General features: G+C 45.4%; 1 protein-coding gene and 1 pseudogene across 2 annotated transcripts in view; both read left to right on the top strand.

Moving 5' to 3' along the window:
• Nucleotides 1-27,379, top strand: part of KIF26B (kinesin family member 26B) — a 499,837-nt gene that overhangs the window by 225,494 nt on the left and 246,964 nt on the right. For both annotated transcript variants that reach the window (XM_024133668.3, XM_055084204.1), the window contains one exon: nt 11,418-11,584. In XM_024133668.3, the coding sequence (XP_023989436.1) occupies nt 11,418-11,584 (167 nt within the window). The remainder of the gene's footprint in view (nt 1-11,417; nt 11,585-27,379) is intronic.
• On the top strand, nt 25,203-25,800 carry LOC102988831 (phosphatidylethanolamine-binding protein 1-like; annotated as a pseudogene).

Here is a 27,379-nt window from a genome sequence, read left to right as displayed (position 1 = left end):
CGGACCGGGGCACGAACCCGTGTCCCCTGCATCGGCAGGCGGACTCTCAACCACTGCGCCACCAGGGAAGCCCAACGTCCCTGCTTTATATTTGATGATGACTTTAGGAACCACAGATCACATTCAGTGCATTATCTCATTTCACCCAGGACACAGATTCATGAGTTCCCCTCACTGGGGAAATTAGGGCTAAGAGAGGGGAAATAACTTGCTCCAAGTCCTTCATGTTGTCATCAGCCAAGCCAGACCCAGCATTGGATCCTTTCATTCAGTGCAATGCTTACCAAGGGCCTGATGCGTGGCATACCCTTTCCTAGGTACTGGGATTACACTGGCAATTCCATTTGGTCCAGCCTGTCTCCAGTCTGGGCATCTCTCCTTTGTGGCTGTGGTGTGAGCAGGATGAATCCTATAATCTAGAGCCAGCCTCAATGCTGTCAGCTTCCTTGAAGGACTCCAAACAAGGACGAGCCCCTTCCCTGGTGCTGGGAGCCCTGCAGACCTGGCTTTCATGACTCCTGGGTCAGGGCTCCAGCAGCTGCCAACCTCGCCCCTTCTTTGTGCGGACTCTCTGTCTACCATCCCAGCATCCTGAGGGCTGTGTGCATTCATGTGTGTCTGTGTGCGTGCATGCGTGTGTGTGTGTGTGTGTGTACACATGTCTTTGTTTGTTAAGTTCCCAACATTGTCCCCTCAGTTTTGCCCAGAATGCAAGGTTGCTTTTGCATTTAGTGAACTGGCTGTTCTGCAGACCTTGGTGGGTCATTTACAGCAAAGTATTGTCTCAGGTCCCTCTTGACTTTTTCTCACAAGAGCTCAAGGAAAATATGAGGAAGTAAGGTGCCTACAAGGAATGCACATTTCAAATTCCAGGCCATTAGGCGCTGCTGGTTTTCTTGAAAGTTTTCCAAGCATTAGCCAAGACAGGTGAAGAACAGCGGCGTGCTCTCGGAAGGGACTGCCTCCTAAAGCTGCATGACCATGTACAGACAAACACAGCAGGTCAGGCATGGATGGAAAGGCCATGATCTGTATTAGAATTAAATGCTACATCAGTTCTGTAATCTAATGTTCAGTTTCTTAATCTTACTGTGTTTTCTCTTGGAAGCATAACTAATAAACAATGCCATGTGTAAAAGTTACATGAGCAAGTATTGAGAGATATTCAGAAATTCGAAGCCCTTTTTTTTCAGAAGTTAGAACTATGTGGTTTTTTTTTATTGGAAAAGGGTGAGAGAGTGGCTCAGTTTTGTGACATGGGTCTTTAAACTTCTTCCTTCACACATTTTATCCTCAGGCACCTCAGGGTTCTGTGTGTAGCTGAAGGTCTTGTCTGATACCAGGAGGAGCTAGCAGCAGGACTTCAGCCTCTAAGCTTGATTTTGTCTCTCCTGGAAACCATGTTCCTAGGATCGCTTGCCTAATATTCCAGAGAATTCCAGCTCCCTAGCTGTGGCCATCACATGCTCACACTCAAGCAGGCTGAAAGGCACTGGTCTCCTCTCCTTTTAAAAAATCTTTCTCTGTAATTTCTTTTTGTTTTTCTCTTTCTTCCCCTTTCTCCTGTTTCCCTCTTTTTTTCTTTGTCTCTGTCCCTTGGCCTCTTTGTTTCTTGTTTGCCTTTTCTTTCCCCCACTCCAGTCATTTATCTCACCAGTATAGTGAATGAAGTGTACCCTGAGATACCTTATGTGTTTTGAATAAAGCTTTGTCTAACCTGTTCATAATTTTTAAAATCAGGTGAAAATAACCTTTATCCCTCAAAACCGAACAAAACTCAAGCAATGCTAACGCAACTAAATTAAGTGTATGTTTATTTGTATGTATTTGTTAATTAATGTATTAATTGTTGTATTTATTAGATATATTCCATATCCAGACACTGTGCTGTGGTGGTAATACTGAAGTGAGCAAGACCCAGTCCCTCTCCTCACAGGGCTTGCTATCTAGCTGGGCAGAGAGAGAGTGACAGGCAGTTACAAAACAAAACAAATGCTCTGATACAAGGGCAGCTGTGGGGACCATAAGGAGGGGTAGCCCCGATCATTCACGTGGAGAAGAGTGCTCAGGACATTCCTGGGGCACTGTATCTTGGAATTGTTTGGGGTGGGGTGCAATGGTAACCTTCCCCCAGTAAAAGAGCAGCCCACGTGATTCAGTACATGAAAAAATCCTTTAGTTCTTCCAGGTTTTCGGAGCTGACCTTGGGGCACAACCCTGATGCCAGGGTTGGGTTGATGACAGTCGCTCTACTCAGTCTGAATTTGCTTAGTTGCAGATGGAAAGTGAGATCAGTTACATCAAGATTCAGACCATTTGATTTTGCTTTCATTTGATCCTAAAAATCACAAAATTGGATAGAGCAAGCCTGTGTGCATATTGAGAAATTATTCAAATGATCCTTTTCTCTGCTCTTCTTCAACTCTTTGGCTGTTAACACATTTTCTGAATGGGGCAGCCACAGTTGAAGAGCTGTACATTTTCTGGATGATGTGATCCGTGCAAGATAAACTCAAGGATGGAAAGAAAGGAAACCCGGCAGCAATACCTCCTCCAGGGTTTTTTCCATGTGGCAGACAGAGTTAAAGCTATTATTTGGTGACAGTTGTGCCTTGTTCATAGGGTTGTTGTCAGGATTAAATATGGCAGCATATATACAAAGTTCTTAGAACAGACCCTGACTCAAAAACAATAGTGGGTACGATGATGCCCTATGAGGATGCCTGAAGTCACTTCTCAACGTTCTCTCAGGCTGAAACTAACCTCATCATGTCAGCTAGACACCTGGTATCATTGTATGTCTTTGAATGTGTCACCAAACCACCCCACAAAACATAATTGAGCACTAAGTATTAAAAGTATTGTCAGTCAACCTATTTACATGTATCTATATGTAGAAATACTACAAGCTTGATGGTAAGACTTTATCATTTGTTTTAAGATACTCTTTAAAAGAATTTTGAGCTCTGCCTTGAGCTGCACATCTCAGAACTAATATAGATCTGTGGAACAGGATAGAAAACCCAGAGATAAACCCACGCATCTATAGTCAATTAATCTATGACAAAGGAGGCAAAAATATACAATGGAGCAAAGACAACCTCTTCAATAGTGGTGCTGGGAAAACTAGACAACTACATGTAAGAGAATGAAATTAGAACACTCCCTAACATCATACACAAAAATAAATTCGAAATGGATTAAACAACTAAATGTAAGGCCAGACACTATAAAACTCTTAGAGGACAACGTAGGCACAACACTCTTTGACATAAATCACAGCAAGATCTTTTTTGACCTACCTCCTAGAGTAATGAGAATAAAAACAAAAATAAACAGTGGGACCTAATTAAACTTAAAAGCTTTTGTACAACAAAGGAAACCATAAACAAGACAAAAAGACAACCCTCAGAATGGGAGAAAATAGTTGCAAATGAAGCAACTGACAAAAGATTAATCTCCAAAATATAAAAACAATTCATGCAGCTCAATATCAAAAAAACAAACAACCCAATCAAAAAATCGGTGCAAGACCTAAATAGACATTTCTCCAAAGAAGACATACAGATGGCCAACAAACACATGAAAAGATGCCCAGCATCACTAATTATTAGAGAAATGCAAATCAAAACTACAGTGAGTAGTTCTGACCTCACACCAGTCAGAATGGCCATCATCAAAACATCTACAAACAATAAATGCTGGAGAGGGTGTGGAGAAAAGGGAACCCTCCTGCATTGTTGGTGAGATTGTAAATTGATACAGCCACTGTGGAGAACAGTATGGAGGTTCCGTAAAAAACTAAAAATAGAACTACCATAGACCCAGCAATCCCACTACTGGGCATATACCCTGAGAAAAACATAATTCAAAAAGACACATGCACCCCATTGTTCATTGCAGCACTATTTACAATAGCCAGGACATGGAAGCAACCTAAATGTCCATCGACAGATGAATGGATAAAAAGATGTGTTACATATATACAATGGAATATTATTCAGCCATAAAAAGGAACGAAATTGGGTCATTTGTAGAGACGTGGATGGACCTGGAGACTGTCATACAGAGTGAAGTAAGTCAGAAAGAGAAAAACAAATATCGTATATAACACACATATGTGGAATCTGAAAAAATTGGTATAGAAGATCTTATTTACAAAGCAGAAATAGAGACACAGACGTAGAGAGCAAACGTATGGATACCAAGGGGGAAAAGGGGTGGTGGGAGGAATTGGAAGATTGGGATTGACATATATACACGATTGATACTATGTATAAAATAGACAACTAAGGAGAACCTACTGTATAGCACAGGGGACTCCAGTCAATGCTCTGTGGTGACCTAAATGGGAAGAAGGAAATCCAAAAAAGAGGGGATATATATATATATATATACGTAGAGCTGATTCACTTTGCTGTGCAGTAGAAACTAACACAATATTGTAAAGCAACTATACTCCAAAAAAAATTTTTTTTAAAAAAGAAATCTAAGGGAAGAATCCAAAACAGAAATGCAGCTGGCCCTTTGTTGTACCATGCACCTCAGTCTTTTGTAAAGCATTTGGGTGGCCCTGCCCCTTTACCTTCTAGCAACACAAAGAATAAAAGAAGACAGTCATGTGCACTGAGGGGCCAGATTTAAGCCCTGATAACGGGTATCATGAAACACAGCAGCCTCCTCTGTTTGCTGACTCATCATACAGGGCGGATCCCTGATGAAGGTGAGGCTGTAAATCCGGGGTGAGGAAAAAGGCAGCTCTCCTAGGCCCCGGTAGCACCAGTGTGTGGAATTCTCTGTGGCAAGAGGTCACTGAGTCAAATGCTGTGGATGGATAATTTTATGGCCGCTAATAAAATGTATAGCCAAAGCAAGTTAAGATAATAAGGGTAATCAAACATCCAGCCTTGGGACATAAGAATCCCATCATGGCCCCTTGGTGCCGGCTGGGGGGAGGGTGTAGCTGGACAACACAGGAGGACTATATCTGTGTGACTCAAGGTAGCCGCGGGGTCTCAGAGGTGATCCGTGCCCCATGTGAGTCACGAGGACTAGGCCAGGCCAGGGACCAGGGTCAAGTTAGGTGGCATTGCCTGTGCTCCGGGACAGCATGCCAAGGGCTGGAGCGTTAACCGGAGCATTTAAATGCCTGAAAGTCACAGTGGCATGGGAGAGGATCTGAACCAACCCAGTTCCAGAACACTTAGATTATGGAAAAAATGTTAACTGACTGTTCGGGTGTGACATGGCAGGAATGAGGGAAGCTGAGGAAGGACGGCGTTTGACTTGGGCAAGTGTACAGAAATCAAATGAGGTTTAATTCAGGTCCGGTGGAGGCTTTCTCCAGCCCCTCCCAGCTTTCCTGGTCTGCCCCCCTTCCCGTTGCTCCCTCGTCGAGGGCTCTGGCTCACCCCATCTCCCGCAGCCTTCGGGCATAGGCTGGTGGGGTCCTGTCCCTGAGACCCCCCTGCAAACTCACTGTCAGAGTCCCTGGAGGACTCGGACCCCTTCTCTGACTCGGTCTCGACACCCAGAGTCCTCATGACCCCCTCTAAAATGACAAGGCAGGCGCAGGCCACCTGGGACAAGCTGAAGGGGATCAAGTCTTTGGTGTTGTGGCGTTTCTCTTTTGTTCCTTTTTTTTTGTTTTTTATTGTGGTAAAATATACATAACCTAACATTTCCCCTTTGATGTTTCTGAACAGAGAATCTTTTGTCCCTTAGGTGAGTTTCACATGGAGGTCAAATCTCACCACCTCTGCTTTGTTCCAGGAGAGTGGCCTGTGCCCCAGAACAATTTCTAACCCTTGAGCTACTTATTCAAGCAATTCTAGAAATATTTAGAGCACCTATTATGTGCCAGGTGTTGCATTAGGAGCTCTGAACTTTCAGATACAACCAGATAATTGAGTTTGACCCTGGAGTTATTATCATGATTATGGGGCCGTATTTTAAAATAAGAGAGCACTGTCCTTACAGCTTTGGTTTCTGCCCAAGTGCTTTTTCTTAGCCCTTTCAGTGAGCGGATCTTGGGCTGTCCCTTTAGTTAGCAGTCCCCTGGTGCTCTTTTTTTTTTTTTACACTTTTTTTTTTTTTTTTTTTTTTTTTTTTTTTTGTGGTATGCGGGCCTCCCTCTGCTGCGGCCTCTCCCGCCGCGGAGCACAGGCCCCGGACGCGCAGGCCCAGCGGCCATGGCTCACAGGCCCAGCCACTCCGCGGCACGTGGAATCCTCCCAGACCGGGGCGCGAACCCGGCTCCCCTGCATCAGCAGGCGGACGCGCAACCACTGCGCCACCAGGGAAGCCCCTCCCCTGGTGCTCTTTATTCTGTGTTTTTTTTTTAAATTGTGGTAAAATGTACGATATAAAATTTACCATTTTAACCATTTTTAATTTACCATTAGTTCTGTAGCATTAAGCATATTCATGTGTGGTGCAGCCATCACCACCATCCATCTCCAGAACTTTCCCATCTTCCCAAACTGAAACTATGTACCCGTTAAACAGTAACTCCCCATGTCTTCCTCCCTAGGCCTCTGGCAACCACCATTTTACCTTCTGTCTCTATGAATCTAACTGCTCCAGGTGCCTCATATAAATGGAATCATACAATATTTGTCCTTCTGGTTTTTTGTTTGTTTTGTTCTGTTTTTGTTAAAATATCTTTAGATGAGATTAGTGGAAAACACATTTTATTGTTCTAGTTTTCAGTAGCTTTTCTTCAGGCAAACAGAGCCAGCAGTAGTTAACTTGCTGCAATGTCTGCTGAGACTTCTAAGCAAAAACTGTGTTGCGATGTGAGCTCTGCCCCTTTTACAAATCCTGCTTAGGAAAGGTGCTTACTACCACTGCGCACGGCACGGGAGCCACCTTTGCAATGCATCACTTCAGTTCTGGGTAGGCCTGGTTTCCAGGTGGAGAACAAACAGGCAGGGTGAGATGAAAGTTGAAAAGAGATCAAGTTTGCCCAATCGCTCAGGGGCAGAAAGCACTGACGTGAAAAGAGTGCAGTGGAACAAAGAGTGCAGAGGGCTGAGGCCAGCACAGACACTGCAGAAGAGGAGATCGCTCTGGCTTCGGAGACGTCCCAGTGCTTCCCTCCTGAGTGGGGCATTCCTCTTGTTTCTCTGCCTGCCAGGATCAAATGAACACAGCTCATAAAATGAAGCATTTTTGTCCCCAGAAGGAGGGGTACAGAAGTAAGAGACACGCGCCCATGGCTGTTCCAAGAATCCTCTGTGCTGCTCCGTCCCTGGGTCACAAAGGGCAGCTTCTCCCCAGGCGGATCCTTCAGGGGACGGGGGGAAGGGGGCCCCCGGCCAGATGCTGTTAGAGCCAGCCCCAGAAGTGACTCAAGTGGGCATTGACACATATTCCTGCAGTGCAAGCGAAGACTCATATACAGAAAAGGATGGAAAATTTTCTCTCCCCCCCTACTCTCTGATAGGAGCAAAAACCAAATAAGTTAATGGGGGCCTATCTCACTGCAGTGTGATTATTAGAGGAAGATGCTGTTCTGTGTACCGCCACCAGCTTTCCGTTATTACCCTGTGACTGAAATACAGGGTCTGCGTGATCAGCTGTAACTGTTTATCTTTGGTTTGGGGATGCATTTGTTGATCTTGTCCTTTGCAGATTTGCTTACCTCGTTTATATTTCACATAGACTTTTGGAAATTGTATTCTGCTGCCCTCATTCCCTAAGAGTGCAACCACTGCCAGCATAGACAATACCAAGGGTTGACGTTAGTTGTGTCCAGTCTTTTTCAGGATAACTGTGAGCTGGTTTGTGCTAACACACATCAGAAATATTTATCGAGCATCACTGTTTGCAAAACATATAAAAATATTAAGTAACACTGTAAGTAGTAATAACAATAAAGGAGATATCCCAAAACAGTGAGATACAAATTGCTTAACAGAAAATGCTTTATATGTTGTTTTCTGGGATTTGGGGTCATAATGCCATTAAATATAAAGACTGAGTGGGATACGTTTGCTGTCCTTAGAAGTCTCTGCACAGGAAATGGATGCTGTTGGTGTTCGCTGCTGCCTCGGCAGAGTCCAAGGGAGGTGGCTTTCTGGGTCAATAATGCCATTTAAGATGAGCCCCCAAGTTGTCACACTCTGGAAGCTCTCAGAGTCCTTCCCATCAGTGGGGAAGTTAAAGGTCAATGGCTTATAGATTGCGATTTGCCCTGTGAAAGCAACCTTGGTTGATAACAGCCAAACATCTTTTGTCTTGATTCTGTGGTCAAGATCATAACTGAATTTAAGATTCGAGATTTCTTTGTGAACAAGTATATGGCTCCTCATATTGAGGTAACAGTGCAAAAATGTAAATGTGGTTGAAAGACAGGAATCTTGCCTAGGATGACAACGTGGTGAGCGGCTTTATCTGTGAGGTCTGTGAGAGGCAGCTCCCTGTGCACACGAACGGTAGCGGGGACTCCCATGCGCACTGAAGACCCCGCGTGGACAAGCACACACGTGTGCAAACATACAGGCGCCCCCCCCCCCCCACTCCCTGTGCCTGGTTCCGTTACTGCCATCCCGTGTTTCATTGACCACCACCCTCGGGATGTGATGTGGTGTTTTGAAAGTCACAGATACTTGTTGCTTTAGTGAAACCATCCGGTGTAACCGAGATGGAGAGCTAACAGCAGGTTTTAATCAGAACTAAAGCAAACGAAATCCTGTGGTGAAAATCTAGTCCCCCCAAAGTTAGTGATTGGCACCCCCTGGCAAGTTTTCAGCTGCTGCTTCTAGACTATGACATACACACATAATCAAGATAACGAATCCTTTCCCCCAGAACTTTACGCTTTTCAAATGTGTTAGATGAAGAGATTGAAGTTTTTGAATTTTCCCACGAAGAGTCTTGTAGCTTTCACAGTATCGTGAGAGAAAAAATTAAGTCAGAACAGTCTGAAAAGCAGAGGTAAACCATAGTCCTCTACAAAGAAGGCTCTTGATTGCAGATTGTGCAGTGAAGCTAAGGTTTCCGGGAACTCCTGCTGTTTGGGCGTTTTCTCTTACAGTGGATTGCGGGGAGGGGGCCACTAGAGCCGCCTTGAGGGGACAGTTAAAGCGGGACTGGGGGTTGGACTGGGGGGGGGGCAGAGTGAAAATGTCGCAGAATCCAACAAGTCGGGGTCCATTCTTGGCTCCTGTGCCCTAGCTGTTTTCCCTTGGGGAAGCAGCCCCAGGTTTCTGACCCTCGGTCTCTTAGAATCCAGCTTCTGCAGGACTGCAGTGAGGGCCCTGGGGGGAACCGACCACGACAGCACACCCCTTAGCCCCATCTCACACACATCTTAGCACATCTCACGTGCTGCCCACCTGGCCTGGGAACCAAGGGTAGGGGCCGCTGCGTGACTGGAGAGGGGCTTGGGGTTCTCGGCGAGATCATCCCCTCGCCCTTTGGAGAAGCCAAGTCTTCCGGGCAGATTCTTACAGAACAGAGCCTTCATTATAGCTAGCAGCAAAAAGCAGGCCCCTCTTAGAGAGACTTGCTTTTGAAGTGTGGGGAGGCCGCCCGCTGGTAGGAAAGGCCACTGCCCTGAAATAAGATTCGGAACCAGGGGAAGTGTGAGTGCTGGTGAGTAGGTGGTCTGCTTCCAAGCGGGGGTGGGGGGAGGGGTCGCCTAGGGAACACAGGGTTGGGGTAGGTGTTAGTTTTGTCACAAGGATGATCAAGGAAGGGAAGGTCCTCAGATCCCTTAAGGGCTGTAGGGTCGGCCCCACGTCGCTCCTGAGACCCCATTCTGGCGTGAAGAGCTGTGGGATGGAGGGAATTCACGGGGAGGTTTGTTTCGGGACACTGTCCAGGATGGCATCATGTACCACCGGTGCTTCATAAATGCCATTTCGTGGTGACAACAGTGTGCGTGCCCACGGCCAGGTCCCCGGTTGTTTCAGCGGTCCCTTCCAGCATGCCTCACTCCTCCGGGAGAGTGCTAGCTGGTTGAGGGGAGCCCACACGCCACGGGCTGCAGAGGAAGCCCAAAGAGAGGTGACACAGGCCCTCTGCCTGGGAAGCAGCCCCTGCCAGTGCAGGGAACGTCCTCCAGGTCATTGGCTGCTTTTGCTGCTTCCTCTCCCGTTTCTCTGATGTGAGTTGAGTTTCCTTACAATGCATTGAATGAATGAGAATAAGAAAGTGTGTATTGGCAGAATTACAGCTGGATAATGCCAAGGCTTTCCAAGTCAGAGCATGAATTTAAGCAGAGCAAAGTTTCAAGTCCATGGGGCTCAAGAGTGATTGCTATTCTTCTAATAATGAAAAGTACAAATGTTTTATGTTCAAAGGTTAACAAACGGGACTCTTTCACTGGCCTTCTGGACTGCTCAGCACAGAGTGGAAACTGTTCCTGATCTTTGCCTTATTGCACTTGTATTTTCTAGGCAATTAGAAACATTTTCCACTCGGCATTTAAGAGGTTTGAACCAGCTGGAGACCTTTTTTTTTTTCCCACCCCAAACTAAAGTTTCCTTTTTTAAAAAAAAAACTGACAGTTTTTCCTTTTTGCAAGTAGACTGAAGTTTTAAAGTAACAGGCTTTCAAAATAGCACACTTAGACTTGCTTGCATAATTATTACATTTGTCATGGGATTAGCACTTTCCGAAAATATATTTCTATACCAGTATCTTACTTTGCCCAGAAGTATGGTTCTTCATAGTATATTATGTGCATTTAGGTAAAATAGACCCAGCCCCATTCACTAGAATTTGCGTTATAAAGGCAATTATTGCCAATAAAATGGAAGCCATTTATCTTAATGAACCAGTAGGAAAATTAAGTCTGTTGAAATGGTCTAAACCTTCCAAGAAAAAAAAAAGCAAACCCATTGGTAATTCATGGTGGGCTGTATCTATTTTTATGAGCTTCTCTAAGTCATCTCTTTACTGACTGCCTACAGCAAACAACAACAATACACAAGTAGTGTTTTGTTTAATTTCTTATGTTCATTAGTAGGTTCACTTCTCCCTTAAAAAAATGATATCTTTGCCCCTCTTGTCTATTTGAGAGCATTTAGGGCCTTCCTAGTAAGAAACCAGCACTAGGTGGTCCTACTGGTCTGGTCTTGGGCTGCAGATAGTGTGGTTAATGGCTCCTGCTTTCCCCTCCAAATGGAGGGGAGACAGAAGTAATTGAAACTTACAGTGTCAGGGATAATCGTATTCCATTATATTTAATGCAAACGAGGAGGTATTCTAGCTAACATGCAGGAAAATGGCCTTCGAGGAGGCCATGTCGCGTGTCACTGAATGCACGTGGGGACGTGTTCCCTCCCAGCCTCACCACCCCCTGCCCCGCGCTCTGGCCCCGACCCGAAAACAGAGGCGCTACCGGTGGTAGTCAGGAAATGCCGTGAGCCACAGGTAATGAGCTCGATATCCGTGTTCCTTGCCAGATCTCCCAGCTGATGACAGAGCCTGGCCGGGAGGGCCTGACAGAGGCGGCGCTGAATCGCTACAATGCAGACAAGCCTTCGGCCTGCAGCGCCCCGGCCTCGCAAGCCTCCTGCGTGGCCAGCGAGACCTCCGCGGGCACCTCAGTGGCCGCGTCCTTCTTCGCCAGGTAAGAGAGGTGTCCAGACCCTCGGTTCTTTCAGGTGAGCCCACCCGGTTAGCCTCTCACGTGGACCAGTTTAGCTAAAACACTGGGAAGAGTTTGGGGCTGTTCTTTGACTCCACTCTTTAAGACAGGGTTTCTCAACCTCAGCCCGTTGACATCTGGGGCCAGATAACTCTCTGTTTAGGGGGACTTTCCTGTGCGTATAGGATGTTTAGCAGCATCCTTGGCCTCTACTTGCCAGATTCCTGTGGCACCTTCCCCGGTTGTGACAACCCCAAATGTCTCCAGACATTGCCAGACGTCGCCTGGGTTGAGAACCTCTGCTCTGAGAATACGTGGCTCTAAAGATGGTCTCCACAGGAGGAGGGCTTTTGTGGGTGCAGCCCCATGGCTGGTGTTTCCAGATATCTCTTCTCATTACAGAAAATGAACTGCTTAAAATTTAGCTGTTAAATAGATGGCAATTTTCTTCCTTCTTGGCAGACTAGCTGGATAGTTGTCAACTATCCAGTTAATTTCAGAAACTTAAAAAAAAAACCCTGAGAAACAAAAAAGAAAGGTATTTCAGCAATGTTTTCTGCCTAATTTTAGCAACACGGCAGAGACAGGGCAGGAGACATAGGACAGCTGAGCAGGAAGGCACTTCAGGGATTGTCTAATTTGATCTCCTTATTTTATGAATAAGGAAACTGAGGACCAGGAAAGTTAAACTGTGAGGTAGTTTATAGCAAAGCCAGAAATAGAAACCAGATTCCTCTGGGTTTTCCTCTGTGACTCATTCTTTACTTGATACTTGGAACTTAACCTTAGAAAACTTTTTCTGTACCTAAGATTCGTGAGCTTCTGAGTAAGCAGGGTGTAGACTAAATAGCGTCAGATGTGAAATCAGAAGACCCCTTGGGTTTGAGTTCCAGCTCTGCCTCAGTGTCCTCATCTATAAAATGAGGATAATACCTGTTCCTCAGGGTTGCTCTGAAGATTAACATAAGATGATTATAAATTATAAAGTATGTGCTATACAAATGGTAATTCACTATGGACTTAACTAGCGTGTCAGTGAAAGGGAACGTTGTTTGGCTTTTCCTGTTATCCTTAGCAATGGTAACATCCAAAGCACAAATCTGAGGAAGGGGCTCTGATCAGGAAAGGAGCAAGTTAGAGGAGGAACAGAGGCTGACATGCTGGATTAAGACACAATAAAGGCAGCACACGGGGCTTGTTGGAAGACTGGCTTTGAGGTTCTGGTTGTACCTTGGTGCCATGTTTATTGTCCTATGAACAACTGGGCCAACTTGAATGTATGGGAAGTAACAGGAAATATGTGTGTAGTGGCCACCTGACAACAGAGGCCATCGTGTTAGCTCTGTGTGTACATGAATTTCTGTGTTGTCTGGGACCACTGAGCAAACTTACTGGGAGGTCATGTCCATGCCACTCAAGGAGAGAATAAACAGATGGAACAGAATATGAGGGAATGCCACAAACACAGAAGATCCCGGGACAGAGATAGGCTATTGGAGCATGTCTACAGGAGGGTGACTAAAGTAGTGAGGAACTAGGAGGCCAAGTCCTGGCAGGCTTAGTCTGGAGAAGAGAGCCCTCAGCTGTCTCTTGGGCCATCATGTAAAAGAGGGATTTGGATGGTTGTATAGAAGACCCGAGTATGTGGGCAAAGGCTGGATAAAACCTCATGATGAAAGAGAGAGATCTCCCAGCTCAGAATGACGGAGAACTTGCTCACAATTCAAACTGCCCCAGGAGACAGTGAGGTCCCCATCACCGAGGGAGATCAAGCTTGCATTGGGTGACTACCTGGCTTCATTGACGGAGAGAACATTCAGTGCTCAGATGGGGGTTGATCTCCTGAAATACTGAAATGTCCAGAGATTTTTACAGATTGACTGACTCATAAAAATAACCCAGAAAAAGGAGTTGAAGCAGGAAGAAATAAGAGGTGCTATGGTCCCTGATGGACAGTGTTTTGGGAGAATAGTGTTCCCTGCTGGGGGGAAACCAACAGTGTCCTCCGAGTCAGGGAGAGGCTGTCGAGATGGGATAGACCAGGAAGGCCTGAGCGCTGGACAAATGGTGTATGGAGGCCAGCTTTCACGTGGGTCAGAGGAGGATTTACAAACAAGCGAACAAACATCAGGGAAACGAAGGGCAAATGACTGGCAAAGACAGTCTTCCTGAGAGTTTTGCTTGTATACCAAGGGGCAGAATGGAAACACCAGGGTGGACCCACCTGAATGGGCCAATGATGTCAGTTGGGCGAGGCCCTGCGGATGATGTTAGCGATACACAAGGAACCCCTGAATTCAGAATTGCAAGGGCTTGTGGTATGAGCTTTCAAAGAGCTAGAAAGGATTCAGAGGGCTACCTAAATCCTTGTTATTGCTTTGTGGTGAATGCTGACAGCACGCGGAGCTTAGTGGATTAAGGCATTAAAAGTACATGGTTTGTGTTTAGAGCGTTTACAGTGTAGAGTGAGGGGGGAAGTACCATGAGAAAAAGAATAATTCTTTAAAAACATATATATATATATATATATATATATATGAGGACACAGGGAGGGGGAAGTGTAAGCTGGGACGAAGTGAGAGAGTGGCATGGACATATATACACTACCAAATATAAAATAGATAGCTAGTGGGAAGCAGCCGCATAGCACAGGGAGATCAGCTCGGTGCTTTGTGACCACCTAGAGGGGTGGGATAGGGAGGGTGGGAGGGAGACGCAAGAGGGAGGGGATATGGGGATATATGTACATGTATAGCTGATTCACTTTGTTATAAAGCAGAAACTAACACACCATTGTAAAGCAATTATACTCCAATAAAGATGTTAAAAAAAAGTCAAAAAAATAAAGTTCTGAAAAATTTGAAAAACGAACCCCATATATATATATATTTAAAGAATTATATATGTATATTAGAGACTGAATATGTATATATTCACCCCCCCACACTCACTACGCGGTTTGCCCCGCTGCTCTCGTCCATAGTGGTCGGGCTGTCACGCCTCCCAGAGCCGGTGGCAGCATACTGACAACCTCCCTGTTATGGACGGGGACTGAAAGTAAGGTCGGGTGACCTGCTCAAGGTCCGCACTGTCAAGAGAGAACCAGGGTTGTCCCTCACCTCTGTGGGTCCCCAAAGGCCCCCCTGAGAAGTCAAAAGCAGCCCTGTTACGTTGTCAGACAGTAAACTGAGGTCACGTCAGAGGAGCTTTCTGTTTCAGCTCAAGCAAAGCTGTGTGAGGTGATGGTAGGTGTGGCTTTTAAGAAGGGTGGAGTCTGGATCTGTTGCTGGGGCCCAAACTGGAAACACATGAGTGGTTATGGTTTTCGTGGAAGGATAGGAGAGTTGTTCCACATAGGGACGTGGGGGCAGGGTCAGCCCCTCAGATCTGTGTTCACCACTTTTCAACTCGTTCTGCTTGACTGTGTGATTGAAACACATCTGTGAGTCTGCAGGGCTCTGGGCTCCACATAGCTCCAAGTGAGGACAGGCTGGCCAGCCCTCAAGAGCTGTGCTGGGCGTCATTTCATTGCAGATAGGAGCAGCGCCATTTGCCAAATTTGTGGCCAACGTGGCTGACATCTACTGAACACTCAGTGTGTATCACTCACTGCACTAAGCTCTTCATATGCAGAATCTCCCTTAATCCTCAGAGTAACCCTGGGACGTAGATCCTGCCATTTCCCCTGTTTGATGGATAGAGAAAGAGGTGTCCTGAGTCAAGTCAACAGCCCAAGGCTGCACGGCTGGGAAGTGGCAGAGTGGGGAGTCCATCCTCATTTCCTCTCACCTGTGAGCCTTGTTGCTGTTCTCTGTGCTCAGCAGGCTTTTTCCATCATAATCATGAACTGATGATCATCACTGATAAAACCCATGAAGTAAGTGGACCATGCAATCAGTTTGAGAAGATAAGCAGAACAGTGACAAAACCCTGATTTGTTGAGGGCTGCAGGTATCCACTTTTCTCTGTGATACAGGCCTTTCTTTTAAAGTGTTTACTTTTCAGAGCTATGGGTAGAGGTCTGGGTGGATCTTGTTGCATTTCAGATTCACCAGCTATAAAATAAAAATTCCAGTTCTGAATAAGCAGTGATACTTTGGACCAGGGCTACCCCCAGTGTGGTTTGTGGACAGCACACACTTACTGGTCTGTGATAAGTGTGGAAATTCAGAGGAAGCATTTAGAAACTTCTGTAGCAAGTTGACAGAGTAAGTTTATGCCTATTGAATCTAAAAATTAAAAAGTAGGTCGTATAGTTTGAATGTAATTAGAAATAAAAGAAAAAAAGTGGGCTTCCCTGGTGGCGCAGTGGTTGAGAGTCCGCCTGCCGATGCAGGGGACGCGGGTTCGTGCCCCGGTCCGGGAAGATCCCACATGCCACGGAGCAGCTGGGCCCGTGAGCCATGGCCACTGAGCCTGCGCATCCGGAGCCTGTGCTCCACAACAGGAGAGGCCACAGCGGTGAGAGGCCCGCGTACCGCAAGAAAAAAAAAAAAAAAAGTGATTCCTTCACCACAGATAGTTTGAGAAGTGCTGCTTTAGAAAATGTTGAAGCCCAAATTGCTTTCCTTCTATATATCTTTTGCCAGAATTTCTTTATTTAATTAATTAATTTATTTGACTGTGCTGGGTCTTAGTTGGGGCATGTGGGTTCTAGTTCCCTGACCAGGGATCGAACCCAGGCCCCCTGCGTTGGGAGCGTGGAATCTAACCACTGGACCACCAGCGAAGTCCTTCCCTCTTTATTTCTTTAAATATCAGCATTTTGGTGGACTGCCTTTGCTTCAGAATTTCAGTACTCTGCTTTTGGAAAAACACTTTTTTTCCCCCTTTGGAAAAAAGTAGTTAACAGTGAAATAGTAACAGTAATACTAAAAATATTAATAGTAATCTTAACCAAAAAAAGAGATTGGCATAACTGATCATCAAGTTGGTTAATTATCATGCTTTGAACTTTTCAAATGAGGGAATCTCCTTTGCGTGATTCCCACGCTGATATTAAGTGGTGAAGTCAGGTGTCATTAGATTTCCCATTTGTTGACTATTCACTTTGAATAAAGATTTACTTTTTAAAAAAACTGTCATGATCTTGTTTTTTCACTTTTATTGAGATATAACTGACATGTATTACTGTATAAGTTTAAGGCATACAGCATAATGATCTGATTTACTTATATTGTGAAATGATTACCACAATAGGTTTACCCAACATCCATCATCTCATACAGAAACAGATACCAAAAAAAAAAAGAAAAGAAAAAAAATTTTTTCCCTTGTGATGAGAACTCTTAGGATCTACGCTCTTAACAGCTTTCAAACATACCATACAGCAGTGTTAACTTGAGAACTGGATGAAGGTGCTCAAAAGGTACAAACTTCCAGTTATAAGATAAATAAGTACCAGGGATATAATGTACAACATGATGACTATAGTTGAGATTTACTTAATTACGTACTTTGTGCTTTAAAGTATGAGTGCATGAAACCCTATAAAAACTCTTGGGTGAATCCTCAGCTTTGTCGGTTGAGATGGTAGAATCCTCATTTTAATTTGAAGAGCTGTGAACAAATTCTGGATTACGCATAGAATTGCCTGGAGCTCTGGTAAATAAAATGAATCTTTCAGATGATCTCCTATCTTTGCATTGATGTTCTTTCCCAAATAACCTTACAAATAATCGTATTGTTGTTGTTTTAATTCATGGAGAAAATGAGCTTCTGGAGGATTTTAATCTACATTCAGAGCAAGTATGGGAAAAATAGTGAAAATCGCTAGCTATCATGTGAGCTTTGCAAAGGCAAGTTCAAGTTTGGCAGAACTGGTGCTGCCATCTCTGTGGAGTTGGTGAACACATGGATTTTCAGTTCTGTCTTCAGACGCCACTTCTTATTGTAATATTATTTATTTACAGATTTTACATTTTAGTTCACAACCTTTGTAAGACCATAACTTTTTACCAAATTCAAATGAAATTTTCAAGTAAAATTATATAAAGTCATTTTTCATTATTATTTTTTCATTTCTCTATTTTCTTAATGTAAATAAATGCCTTTAAATGTGTTTTCATAGGTTTTGATTACTTCAGATTACTCAACGCCTTCAAATCCTTACTGTCTGTCCATTTGCTCATTGTTGGATCCATCACATTAGTTAGAGCTTCTCCCTCTCTTTTTCCTCTGTTCTTTTTTTTCCAGTAACAGGGTTATTTTTTATTTACTGACTCTCTTCTTGAAGATTCTGACCTTTACACAATTTTCCATGGTTGATTAAAAGTACATAGCTCCTGGGTTTGGAATTTAATGCGTAAATTTTTCTTTTTTTTTTTGCGGTACGCGGGCCTCTCACTGTTCTGGCCTCTGCCGTTGCGGAGCACAGGCTCCGGACGCACAGGCTCAGCGGCCATGGCTCACGGGCCCAGCCGCTCCGCGGCATATGGGATCTTCCCGGACCGGGGAACGAACTCGTGTCCCCTGCATCAGTAGGCGGACTCTCAACCACTGCGCCACCAGGGAAGCCCTCTGTGTAAATTTTGATGTTCACCTCAATATTGGGTTGCCCTCAGATTGATTTTGTGCGGTCCACTTGCTCTGTTTTCTCTCTCTCTCGCTTGCCAAGCTGTCCCTCATTTCCTTCTGCTAACTTTGTGCCTTTTGCCTAAACTCATTTTTTTCTTAGGGATGTTATTATATTTCTGACTATCTCCACCTCTTGTGCAATTTCTTCCATCTTTGTTATTAGACCATTGCTTGCATCACCTGACGGCCGTCTCCAAGCCCCTGTTATGCCGTTGACTCTTATGACTGATTTAACCGGCATCCCTCTGAGGCCAGAGGTTGCTGTGACATTAAACCAAGACCAGCTCGGGTCCAGAATCCGGGGCTGAGCTGAGCTGAGAGGGCCAACTCCCGGCTCCGAGGCCCTGCCCTCAGACGTGACCCTCCGTTCATCAGCCTTCTTGTGGGACCTGCTCCTGAGTGCTCTGTGCCCACGTGCTGCTGTACACACAGCCACCACTGCTACAGGGAAGGTCCTCCTTAAGAGCCATTTCCGCACTCTCACTGACAGCCAGCTCAAATAGTGCCTTTCACTGGTCACAGCAGATGCTTTTCGTATATGATCTTGTACAGTGAAGGCTTTCTTTAGTCCCTGGGCATGCTGACACATAACAGTAGTAGTTGGTTATTTGCGAGGAGCTTGTTAAGTCAAAGAAGGCTGGAGTGTGAAACTGCTCATGGTGCTTTTGTTCTTCCATCAGGTACAGTTCCCTTAGGGATGCTCACATCTTTCCATTATAAACACACCAGCAATTATTACCAGAGAAGAACTCTCCTAAACACACCACAGTTGGTCTCAGGTGATCTAGGGGGAGAAACGTGGAGCTGGGTGCACAGATCCAACTCTTAATTTGCTGATTGTCTGTGGAGAGATGGGGCAGACTTTCTGCCGCCAGTTTTACAGATTGGAAGTTAATTTCCAGCGCCATGTCTGTTACAACAGAATGATTTCTCTACAAAACAAAACAAAAAACACTAGGAGCTTTTAGGAGCTCAGATTGGGGAATTTCTCTTATAGGATTATTGTATTTTTCCTGTTTTGTTTGCATCCAAGTATGCACCTTTGTCTCCTTACTCCTTCTAAGGTCTCATTCTGACTTAGTGTCTATCCCTTTCCCCTTTTCTCCCATTACTCTCCACCTTCTCCACTCCACCTCCCTGTCTGCCTCTTCCATGGCTCCCATGGAAGTGGGGTTGCCGTTGAACCTTGTAGGGAACACCTGTGGTCAGGGCCGACATGCATAATTGTGCTATTTGCTGTTTGGCCAAAACTCTACTGGTTGAGCTGAGACGCCTCCCCCTGGGCTCCATCCATCCAAAGGGACGTCTTTTTCTCAACTGCCCAAAGGTGCTGTCTGGGCTCGTGTCTCACCAGCTTCTCCTGCCCCTTCCCTGGGGGCTAAACAGTGTCAGGGCAGCGATCTTTGAAGGCCTGAAGTGGAAACCAAAGTTTACTTATTCCTGGCAAGTCATAGCTTTACTTTTCTTAGAAAAGATTCCATGGACGTCTCAGAAAAGAAGGGACTCTTGCTCATGTATATTGATGCAGTGAATGTTTAGGAATCATAACTATATGAATATAGTTTCGCTTGAACACACATCAGTTGCAATATGAAAGGAAAATACTAAGAAGGAGCCAAATGTATATTTAGTGCTGTCAGATTTCAGGGGCCCCAGGAAATAGTTTCAGGTGTTTGCTGCATGAAGAAGTAAACCCTTGATTGCTTATGAAAGACAGAGAAAGCACTGAAGAAAAAGTGGCCATAATTCAATGTCTACACTATGATCCTTTGTGTTCAAAAAAAGATCCTAAAACACTTTAAATATATGACCCTAACAGCCAGTACCCAACCCCGGCAACCCCAAAACCCCTGTTTTGGGGTGTGCAGACCAAAATAGAAATGGCACTCGTGGCTGGGCCCATGCCATTCTGAATTGGTGATCTCTGCTAAAGAAAATGGTCAGTGTTTGCTGCCCCATTCCCATCTCCTGCTGCAGGGAATGTGTAAGATAGCGCATTTTCCAACTTAAGTCCTTTGTTTGACGGATGGCCAGTTGGGGTGCTGGCAATCAGCTCACAACATCTGTGACTCATTTGTACAGCTTTGCCTCAGTTGAAAATCCAGTTCATGCCTTGGTGTGGATGTTTGAAGGCAAAGCAATTCCAGTGAGCCTGAAGGATCCCGGTGATTCTTGTCAAATATTCTCAGGGTTAGGCATTCTGGTTCTTACTGAACAATTTTAATGTCCTTTTTACTGATGCAAGGGTGAGGGGAGGGGAAGAAGGGTACTGGATAAAGCAAAGAGAAAGATGGAGTGGCTTGTGGTTGCATCCACAGCCTGCCACTGACATTCTGACTTTAGGCAAGTAACTTAAATCTCGCTAAGCCTCAGTTTCTCCTGTTAAACAGAGATCATTGTATCTACTTCATAGGATTATAGTGAGGATTAAATGAAAATGCGATAGTTCTTTGTAAACATCATCTAAATCCTAGAGATGACGTTAAGATGGCATTTGCTATGAAAAGGATGGAATTCTACCCTCAGTGGGAAATCCAATGAATTCTCAACATTCTCTTTAGAGTGGGTGACTTGTGTTGGGCGTACCTTTACAGTGTGTTTACATGCCACTTTGTAATTGGCCTAATGACTACCTAGGACCTCCATGGCAATTGTAAAGATCAGGCTTCACGTCTCGGAGAGCAAAACTGCCATCACGGGGGACCGAAGATCACAGCTGGCTCTTAAAGCCTTACCTGGAAAGAACCAGGTGTCACTGGTGATTGAAAACATCAGTGACCAGCAGAGAGAGAAACTCTGCCCTCTCCTGTGGAGCTCCAGTTAGCTGACTACACACTTCTAAATCTTTTGAAGGGTTTCTTTTTGTAGTTTTATAGCCCTAGAAAAACACTCAAACAGTAAGAAAGAAAACAAAGGGAAGAAAAGGAGGAGCCATTAAGAATTCTATGACCATATAGCTTGGTGGTGACTGCAGTGTGGGAGCTGGAAGTCTGCCATGACACTGACAGTGAAAATGAATCAAAACAGTAAATAAAATAGAAGTAAAAGAGGGAAATAGTCGTTCTCTTTGTTAATACCTTCATGATTTGAATTGGGGGCTGAAGAGGGAAGATATGGTGGCACGGAGTAGATTCGAAAAGAACAATGGGGTTCCCTGGTGGCGCAGTGGTTGAGAGTCCTCCTGCCGATGCAGGGGACGCGGGTTCGTGCCCCGGTCCGGGAAGATCCCACATGCCGCGGAGCGGCTGGGCCCATGAACCATGGCCGCTGAGCCTGCGTGTCTGGAGCCTGTGCTCCACAACGGGAGAGGCCACAACGGTGAGAGGCCCGCGTACTGCCAAAAAAAAAAAAAAAGAACAATGAAATGACCTGTGTCCTGAATGAGAAGATGGATGGAGAGAGGATACAATTTTATCTACTATATATTTGATAAAATGTTTCCTTGACTGCACTTCTGCCCCTGCCCTGTTGCAATACCTCTGTAACTTGTTCCTTTCTTCAGTACCTACTCATTTAAAAATAATAGCCTACATTTATTGAGGGTTTCCTATATGCCACACACTACTCTGAGTTCGTTACACGAGTTTAAACTTCAGAAGCCCCCATGAGTTGGCCCTCTTATCATCCCATTGTTTACATGTGGAAACTGAAGCACAGATTGGTGAGGTAACTCGATCATGGTCAGACCGCTAGAAGGAGATGAGTAGGTGCTTGAGCCAGGCTATCTGATTCCAGAGCTCATGAGCCAGAATGTAAGCTCCGTAAGGGGAGAGATATTTGTCTCTTTATTCTTGGCTGAACCCCTAGTGCCTAAAAGAGTACCTAGGAAATGTTTGTTGAATGGATGAACAAATGCTCTTAGCTACTGAGGCAGGAGATAGGTGGGCTCCAGGTTAGGCATTTACAATCAGCCTCCTGTTTGCACTTCGAACTAGAAATAACAACAGCAACAGGGTAAATAGCCAAGCTTTGTCTCCTGAGGACACTTTAAGATAACAGTCCTGGCAGGAACAGAGAGGGACTAAGCCTTGTTTGAGTAAAGGATCAGGAGGTCATATATTCCCCAACCGTGGGGCAAGGGAGACACTGCGCATGTGCAGAAAGCCTCCTTGGGGGTCAAAAAGGAGGGGGCACCTCCCCAGAATAGGTGATGCCAAGGCCGTCCCCTAGGCCTCTGGCCTGGAATCCATCTTGAAAAAAAGCTGCACATGCATGTTGGAGAGGGTCCTAAGGCAGATCAGGTGTGGAAAAAGAAACCAGATAATTGGCCAAAGGTAAACAAAGAGCCGGAAGAACTGCCCTATATGGATGACTTCACTGCCTCTTTACTGCCTTCTCGTTAGGGAGGACGCCCACGCCCTTGCTCTCCGGGTGTGCATCTCTGCCTTGCTTCTGTCTTAAGTAAACAAACTGTTTCTCTGTGTGCTCTCCCACTTGTGCTGTGTCTCTAATAATAAACTTGGTACCTGGTCTTACAGTTTTTGCCTCCTTGAGAAATGCATTTTTCAATGGGGGCAAGGGCCAGGGGAATTTTGCTTCTAGCCTCTACCCACTGGTGGACTAGCGGCTAGGATCCCTCGTTTTCACCCAGGCTACCCAGGTCCAATTCCTGGGCAGGGGACTAAGATCTCACTTCAAGTCACTGCTCTCAATGCTGCCTCTCCGAGATCACTACTATGCTCTCCTGCCTCCAAACTCAAAATGGGTCGTGATGGGTGGGCATTCATGAAGTCTCAACACAAGGATGATCAGTGAGACCATAGTAGAGAAGGAATGCAGAGCACACCACTGAAGACAGAAGGGAGAAACATTTTGACCAACTACTCTGCTTGGCCTTCCTTCCCTCAGATCTTTGCCCAAATGCCACTTAATGGCAAGGCTTTCCCTGACCTCCCTACTTAATATTACAGCTATTCTGGCTCTGCATCCCTTTTCCCACAGAATACCTGTTGTCTTATGAATATCTGTTGAATGAATGAATCTCAGACTCAACGGGAGATGGGCAGCTAAGTCTCCAGGTTGTCTTCCACTGAATTTCTTTTGAGAAGCTTACATTTTTTCCCCACGAAAATTCAAACTACCTGCTTAGGAATTAAATTATTCTTTTAAATCTAGGATGTTTGGGGGAGATAACATTGTCACAAAGCATGGAAGAAGGTGTTGTTGGGAAATTGAGATTCATATTAAAATATAAGTACCTGGTTGTCTTTTCGAGAGGAGGATTTGTAGAGACGGGACAAGAGGTGCTGCCTGGGACAGGAAACCAAAGAAAGAGTTAAAGCACAGGAAAGACTTATGAGTTGTAGGGCTAGCACAATGAAGCAGGGCTCTCCATTTTTTCTCCTGTCTCATTGAAAAGCTGTCTCTGCCTCCCTTGAATAAACCTCTTTGGTTTTAGTCCTGTGCTTTGATTTATTATTTTAATTCTATAGCTGTCTTAGTGAAGTATGTAAAGCATTTGGGGATAAAATCATGTGGAAGACATTACAGAAACTAAAGATGTATTATCTTATGTGGTATTGGGTAGAGGCTCAGTGTGCTGAGGAATCCTATCCTAGATGAAAACACAAATCGTGTCTGTGGCATTGTGTATTGACTAAGAACCTGACTCCTCATTGAGGGTATAGGAAGGCGGAATTTAGGGAGTACTGTTATAATAATTTGGTGGGAAAGAGGTAGAACTGAAGCATAAAGAGATCTCACTGAAGTGTCTGCTTTTCATAACTGAGAGAGGTCCCTGAAGGTGGGATTTTTATTTTCTTGCCTCTGAAGTAGACATAATGACTTTTTCTTTTCCTTCTGTCTGATTACTAAGGTGTAGATTTCAAGAGAACAGGAACTGTGTCTAATCCGCTTATTGCATTTAGCACTGCCTGGTACAGAGTAGGAGCTCAGTACATGAATGGTGAAAGAATGAATCAACCATGCTTGAAAAGTTAGGTCTGTCCTGATTCTCATAAGAATGAACTACTTAAAAGAAACTGTGGGATTATGTCGCCTCAGAGTTATCATCATTCCAAGTACTAGTATTAATGATAAAAATAATTCTGATGGATAAAAAATAAATGGAATATTTTTCATGATTGATTTCCACACAGTTAGATTCAGCAGGACACTATTTCTAATAATCATCTTTTTGTTTAGCTGGTGCAAGAATGATTTTAGCATCACACTGTAATTAGATGCCTTTCCTGGCACCTGGTGTACTTGTTGTTCACGAAGTACCCTGGAATTCGGGAAATATAATTTCACGAGCCTAGATCATAATAGACTGTGTCATTTTCTTGGCATCCTCAAAACCAAAGCCTTAAGAGTCCATAGTTTGTCCTTTTAAACTCTAGCAAAGGAAAGAAAGGGCCTTGGCAGTGACAAAGAAAGAGAAATTCTCTCGGAGTCTGTAAAGTAATCAGCACCAGGCAAGCCACTTGAAATAAAAAAATGAGAAAATATAAACCATCACTCAAAATTTATTTCCAGTCTTTTAGGTGCTTCAAAAAATAATCATGATTCATTTTTCTGAAATAAATCTTCATCTATTATTATACCTGTCTAAAGTGGCAAGGTGGCACTTGGGGGAAAAGCAGAATACCCCTGAACAGAATTTTAGGGGCACTTTCTAGTGATTAAAAAAAAAAACCTAAACAGTCTTACATCACTATATATGCTCTCACCACCTACGAGTGTTTAAAAATCAAAATAAGACCTTGTTTCCACCCTTGAGGAGTTCCAAGCATCAGGTTAAAACTGAGAGAGGTGAACTTCCCTGGTGGCGCAGTGGTTGGGAATCCGCCTGCCAGTGCAGGGGACACGGGTTCGAGCCCTGGTCCGGGGAGATCCCACATGCCGCAGAGCAGCTAAGCCCGTGAGCCACAACTACCGAAGCCCGCGCGCCTAGAGCCCGCGCACCGCAACGAAGAGTAACCCCCGGGCGCATGCGCTCCCCGGCCGTGGGGCCTGAGTTGCCTCGGTACAGCTTGCAGACCGCTGGGCGTCTGGGCTGCTGCCCTGCGTGAGTTCTCCCGCAGCTTTCCCCGCTGTCCGCCCCTCTCGGCTTCGCGATGCCGGTGGACCTCAGCAAGTGGTCCGGGCCTTTGAGACTGCAGGAAGTGGACGAGAGGCCGCAGCACCCACTGCAGGTCAAATACGGCGGGGCGGAGCTTGACGAGCTGGGCAAAGTGATGACACCCACCCAGGTGAAGAACTGGCCCACCAGCATTGCATGGGATGGCCTTGATCCAGGTAAATTGTATACCTTGGTCTTGACAGACCCGGACGCTCCCAGCAGGAAGGACCCCCAATACAGGGAATGACACCATTTCCTGGTGGTCAACATGAAGGGCAACGACATCAGCAGTGGCATGGTCCTCTCGGATTATGTGGGCTCTGGGCCGCCCAAGGGCACAGGCCTTCACCGCTATGCCTGGCTAGTTTATGAGCAGGACAGGTCACTGAAGTGTGATGAGCCCATTCTCAGCAACCGAGCTGCAGAGGAGCGTGGCAGATTCAAGGTGGCGAATTTCCGCAAAAAGTACGAGCTCGGGGTTCTGGTGGCCGGTGCGTGTTACCAGGCCAAATGGGATGACTATGTGCCCAAACTGTATGAGCAGCTGTCTGGGAAGTAGAGGAAAGCCAGGAGATGGACACGGTCCCAGAGTTCCCAAGCAGTGTTTCAGTTTAGTGATGCATGTAGATTTCTCCCCTTCCCCACTGCCTGAGCCCTGAGCGGTCAGATTTAGGTTTAGGGTGACTTTTCCTGCTGCCTGTCCTCTGTAATTCTAGGGGGTTTACCTTTTGATCAAATTTGAACTCCGTTTTGGTGGGGGATATTTTGGTACTAGGATGGGGTCATCAAAATGTCAATATAAGAATAACAACCCAGACGTTAAAGAAGAAAAAAATTCTGGTAAAAAGACCAGGTCTGCAGTATTAGAACAGAGTATCAAAGAATCTTTAAGGGAGGTTGAAAAAAAGAAAAGGTTGATTGCCTCTGCCTTTGTGAGCCCGAGCCCAGGATTGTCTGTGACGACATCTTCTGGCATGTGTTTTCACGGCCCTGTCTCTCACTAAGACAACCAGGGGCCGGCATGTCTGCAAGCCCCCCCATGTGATACATCTCAGGCTGGTTATTGGGTGTCAGTGTCCTGCATATCATTCTCTAAACAAAACCTTGCAGCTCCCAAGGTCCAGGACTTGTGACTGCCCAAGGGTTTTTTCTGGCTGCCAGAGCCCACTGCATTCAAGCGTGGGACAGGCCAGATTGCCAGGCAGGTAGTCCTGTTGGGAGCTGCTCCCAAATAAGTCTGACAGGAGTCGGTGGATAAATACCCCAGCTCCCTTCCTCCTTGGTTGGGATAACACTGAGACAAGGTCTACCCTGTCTCCCTGATTTCCTAAGTAGGACTGAGCCCCAGTTGCCTACGTCAGCAATCTGCTTGATAATGCATCCTCTGGTCATTTCTTTCCCTCCCTGTCTTGCTTTCCCACTTCCCTACACCGCTTCCTGGAATCACCCGCCAATTAAAGCTACTACCACTCTCATCCTTATGCAGGGATACTTCTAGGGAAACCCAGCAGAAGCTATTGGCAATATGTCCTCATTCACTCACCCATTCATGTATCCATTCCTTCATTCATTCACCAGGCATTTGGTAAGCCCATACTGTATGCCAGACATTATATTAGATGCCGAGGATGACAAAAGGGCAGCCACTGCCACCAGGGAGCTCCCTATCCAGAGGGGCAGCCAGTCCCATTACTGGAGAGTTATAAACAACATGGAAGTCCAGGACAGAGCAGTACAGGAGAACTCCCAGTATCACTCTCCCCAAGTCTTCTAGTTGTTTGGAAGGTAATGGTGACTTTGCAGCGTGTAGTATTATCAGAAATTGTCTTATCCATTCATTTCCTGTCTCCCCTTCTAGAATGTAAGATCCATAGAAATAGGCACTTGTCCGTCTTGTTCTATCTTTGCAACCTCAACTCTTAGAACGGGGCTGGGGCTCAGTACATATTTGGTGAGTGTGTCTCAGGAGCTTTAGGAGTCTGCCAGCCTTCTCCTGTCCCTCCTCAGGGAGTCCACCTGTGTCGCAGCTCACTGAATTCCACCGTGGGAGTAGTGTCTCCAGTACAGAGTGACAGCCTGTGCTCAGGGCAGGAGAGAAAGAACGAGTGCCGCCTGCACAGCACTGCGCCTTGAGGGTG

This window comes from Physeter macrocephalus, chromosome 4, assembly GCF_002837175.3.
Source record: "Physeter macrocephalus isolate SW-GA chromosome 4, ASM283717v5, whole genome shotgun sequence".
In the NCBI taxonomy this organism is placed as follows: domain Eukaryota; kingdom Metazoa; phylum Chordata; class Mammalia; order Artiodactyla; family Physeteridae; genus Physeter; species Physeter macrocephalus.
This window is presented reverse-complemented; position numbering and strand designations above follow the sequence as displayed.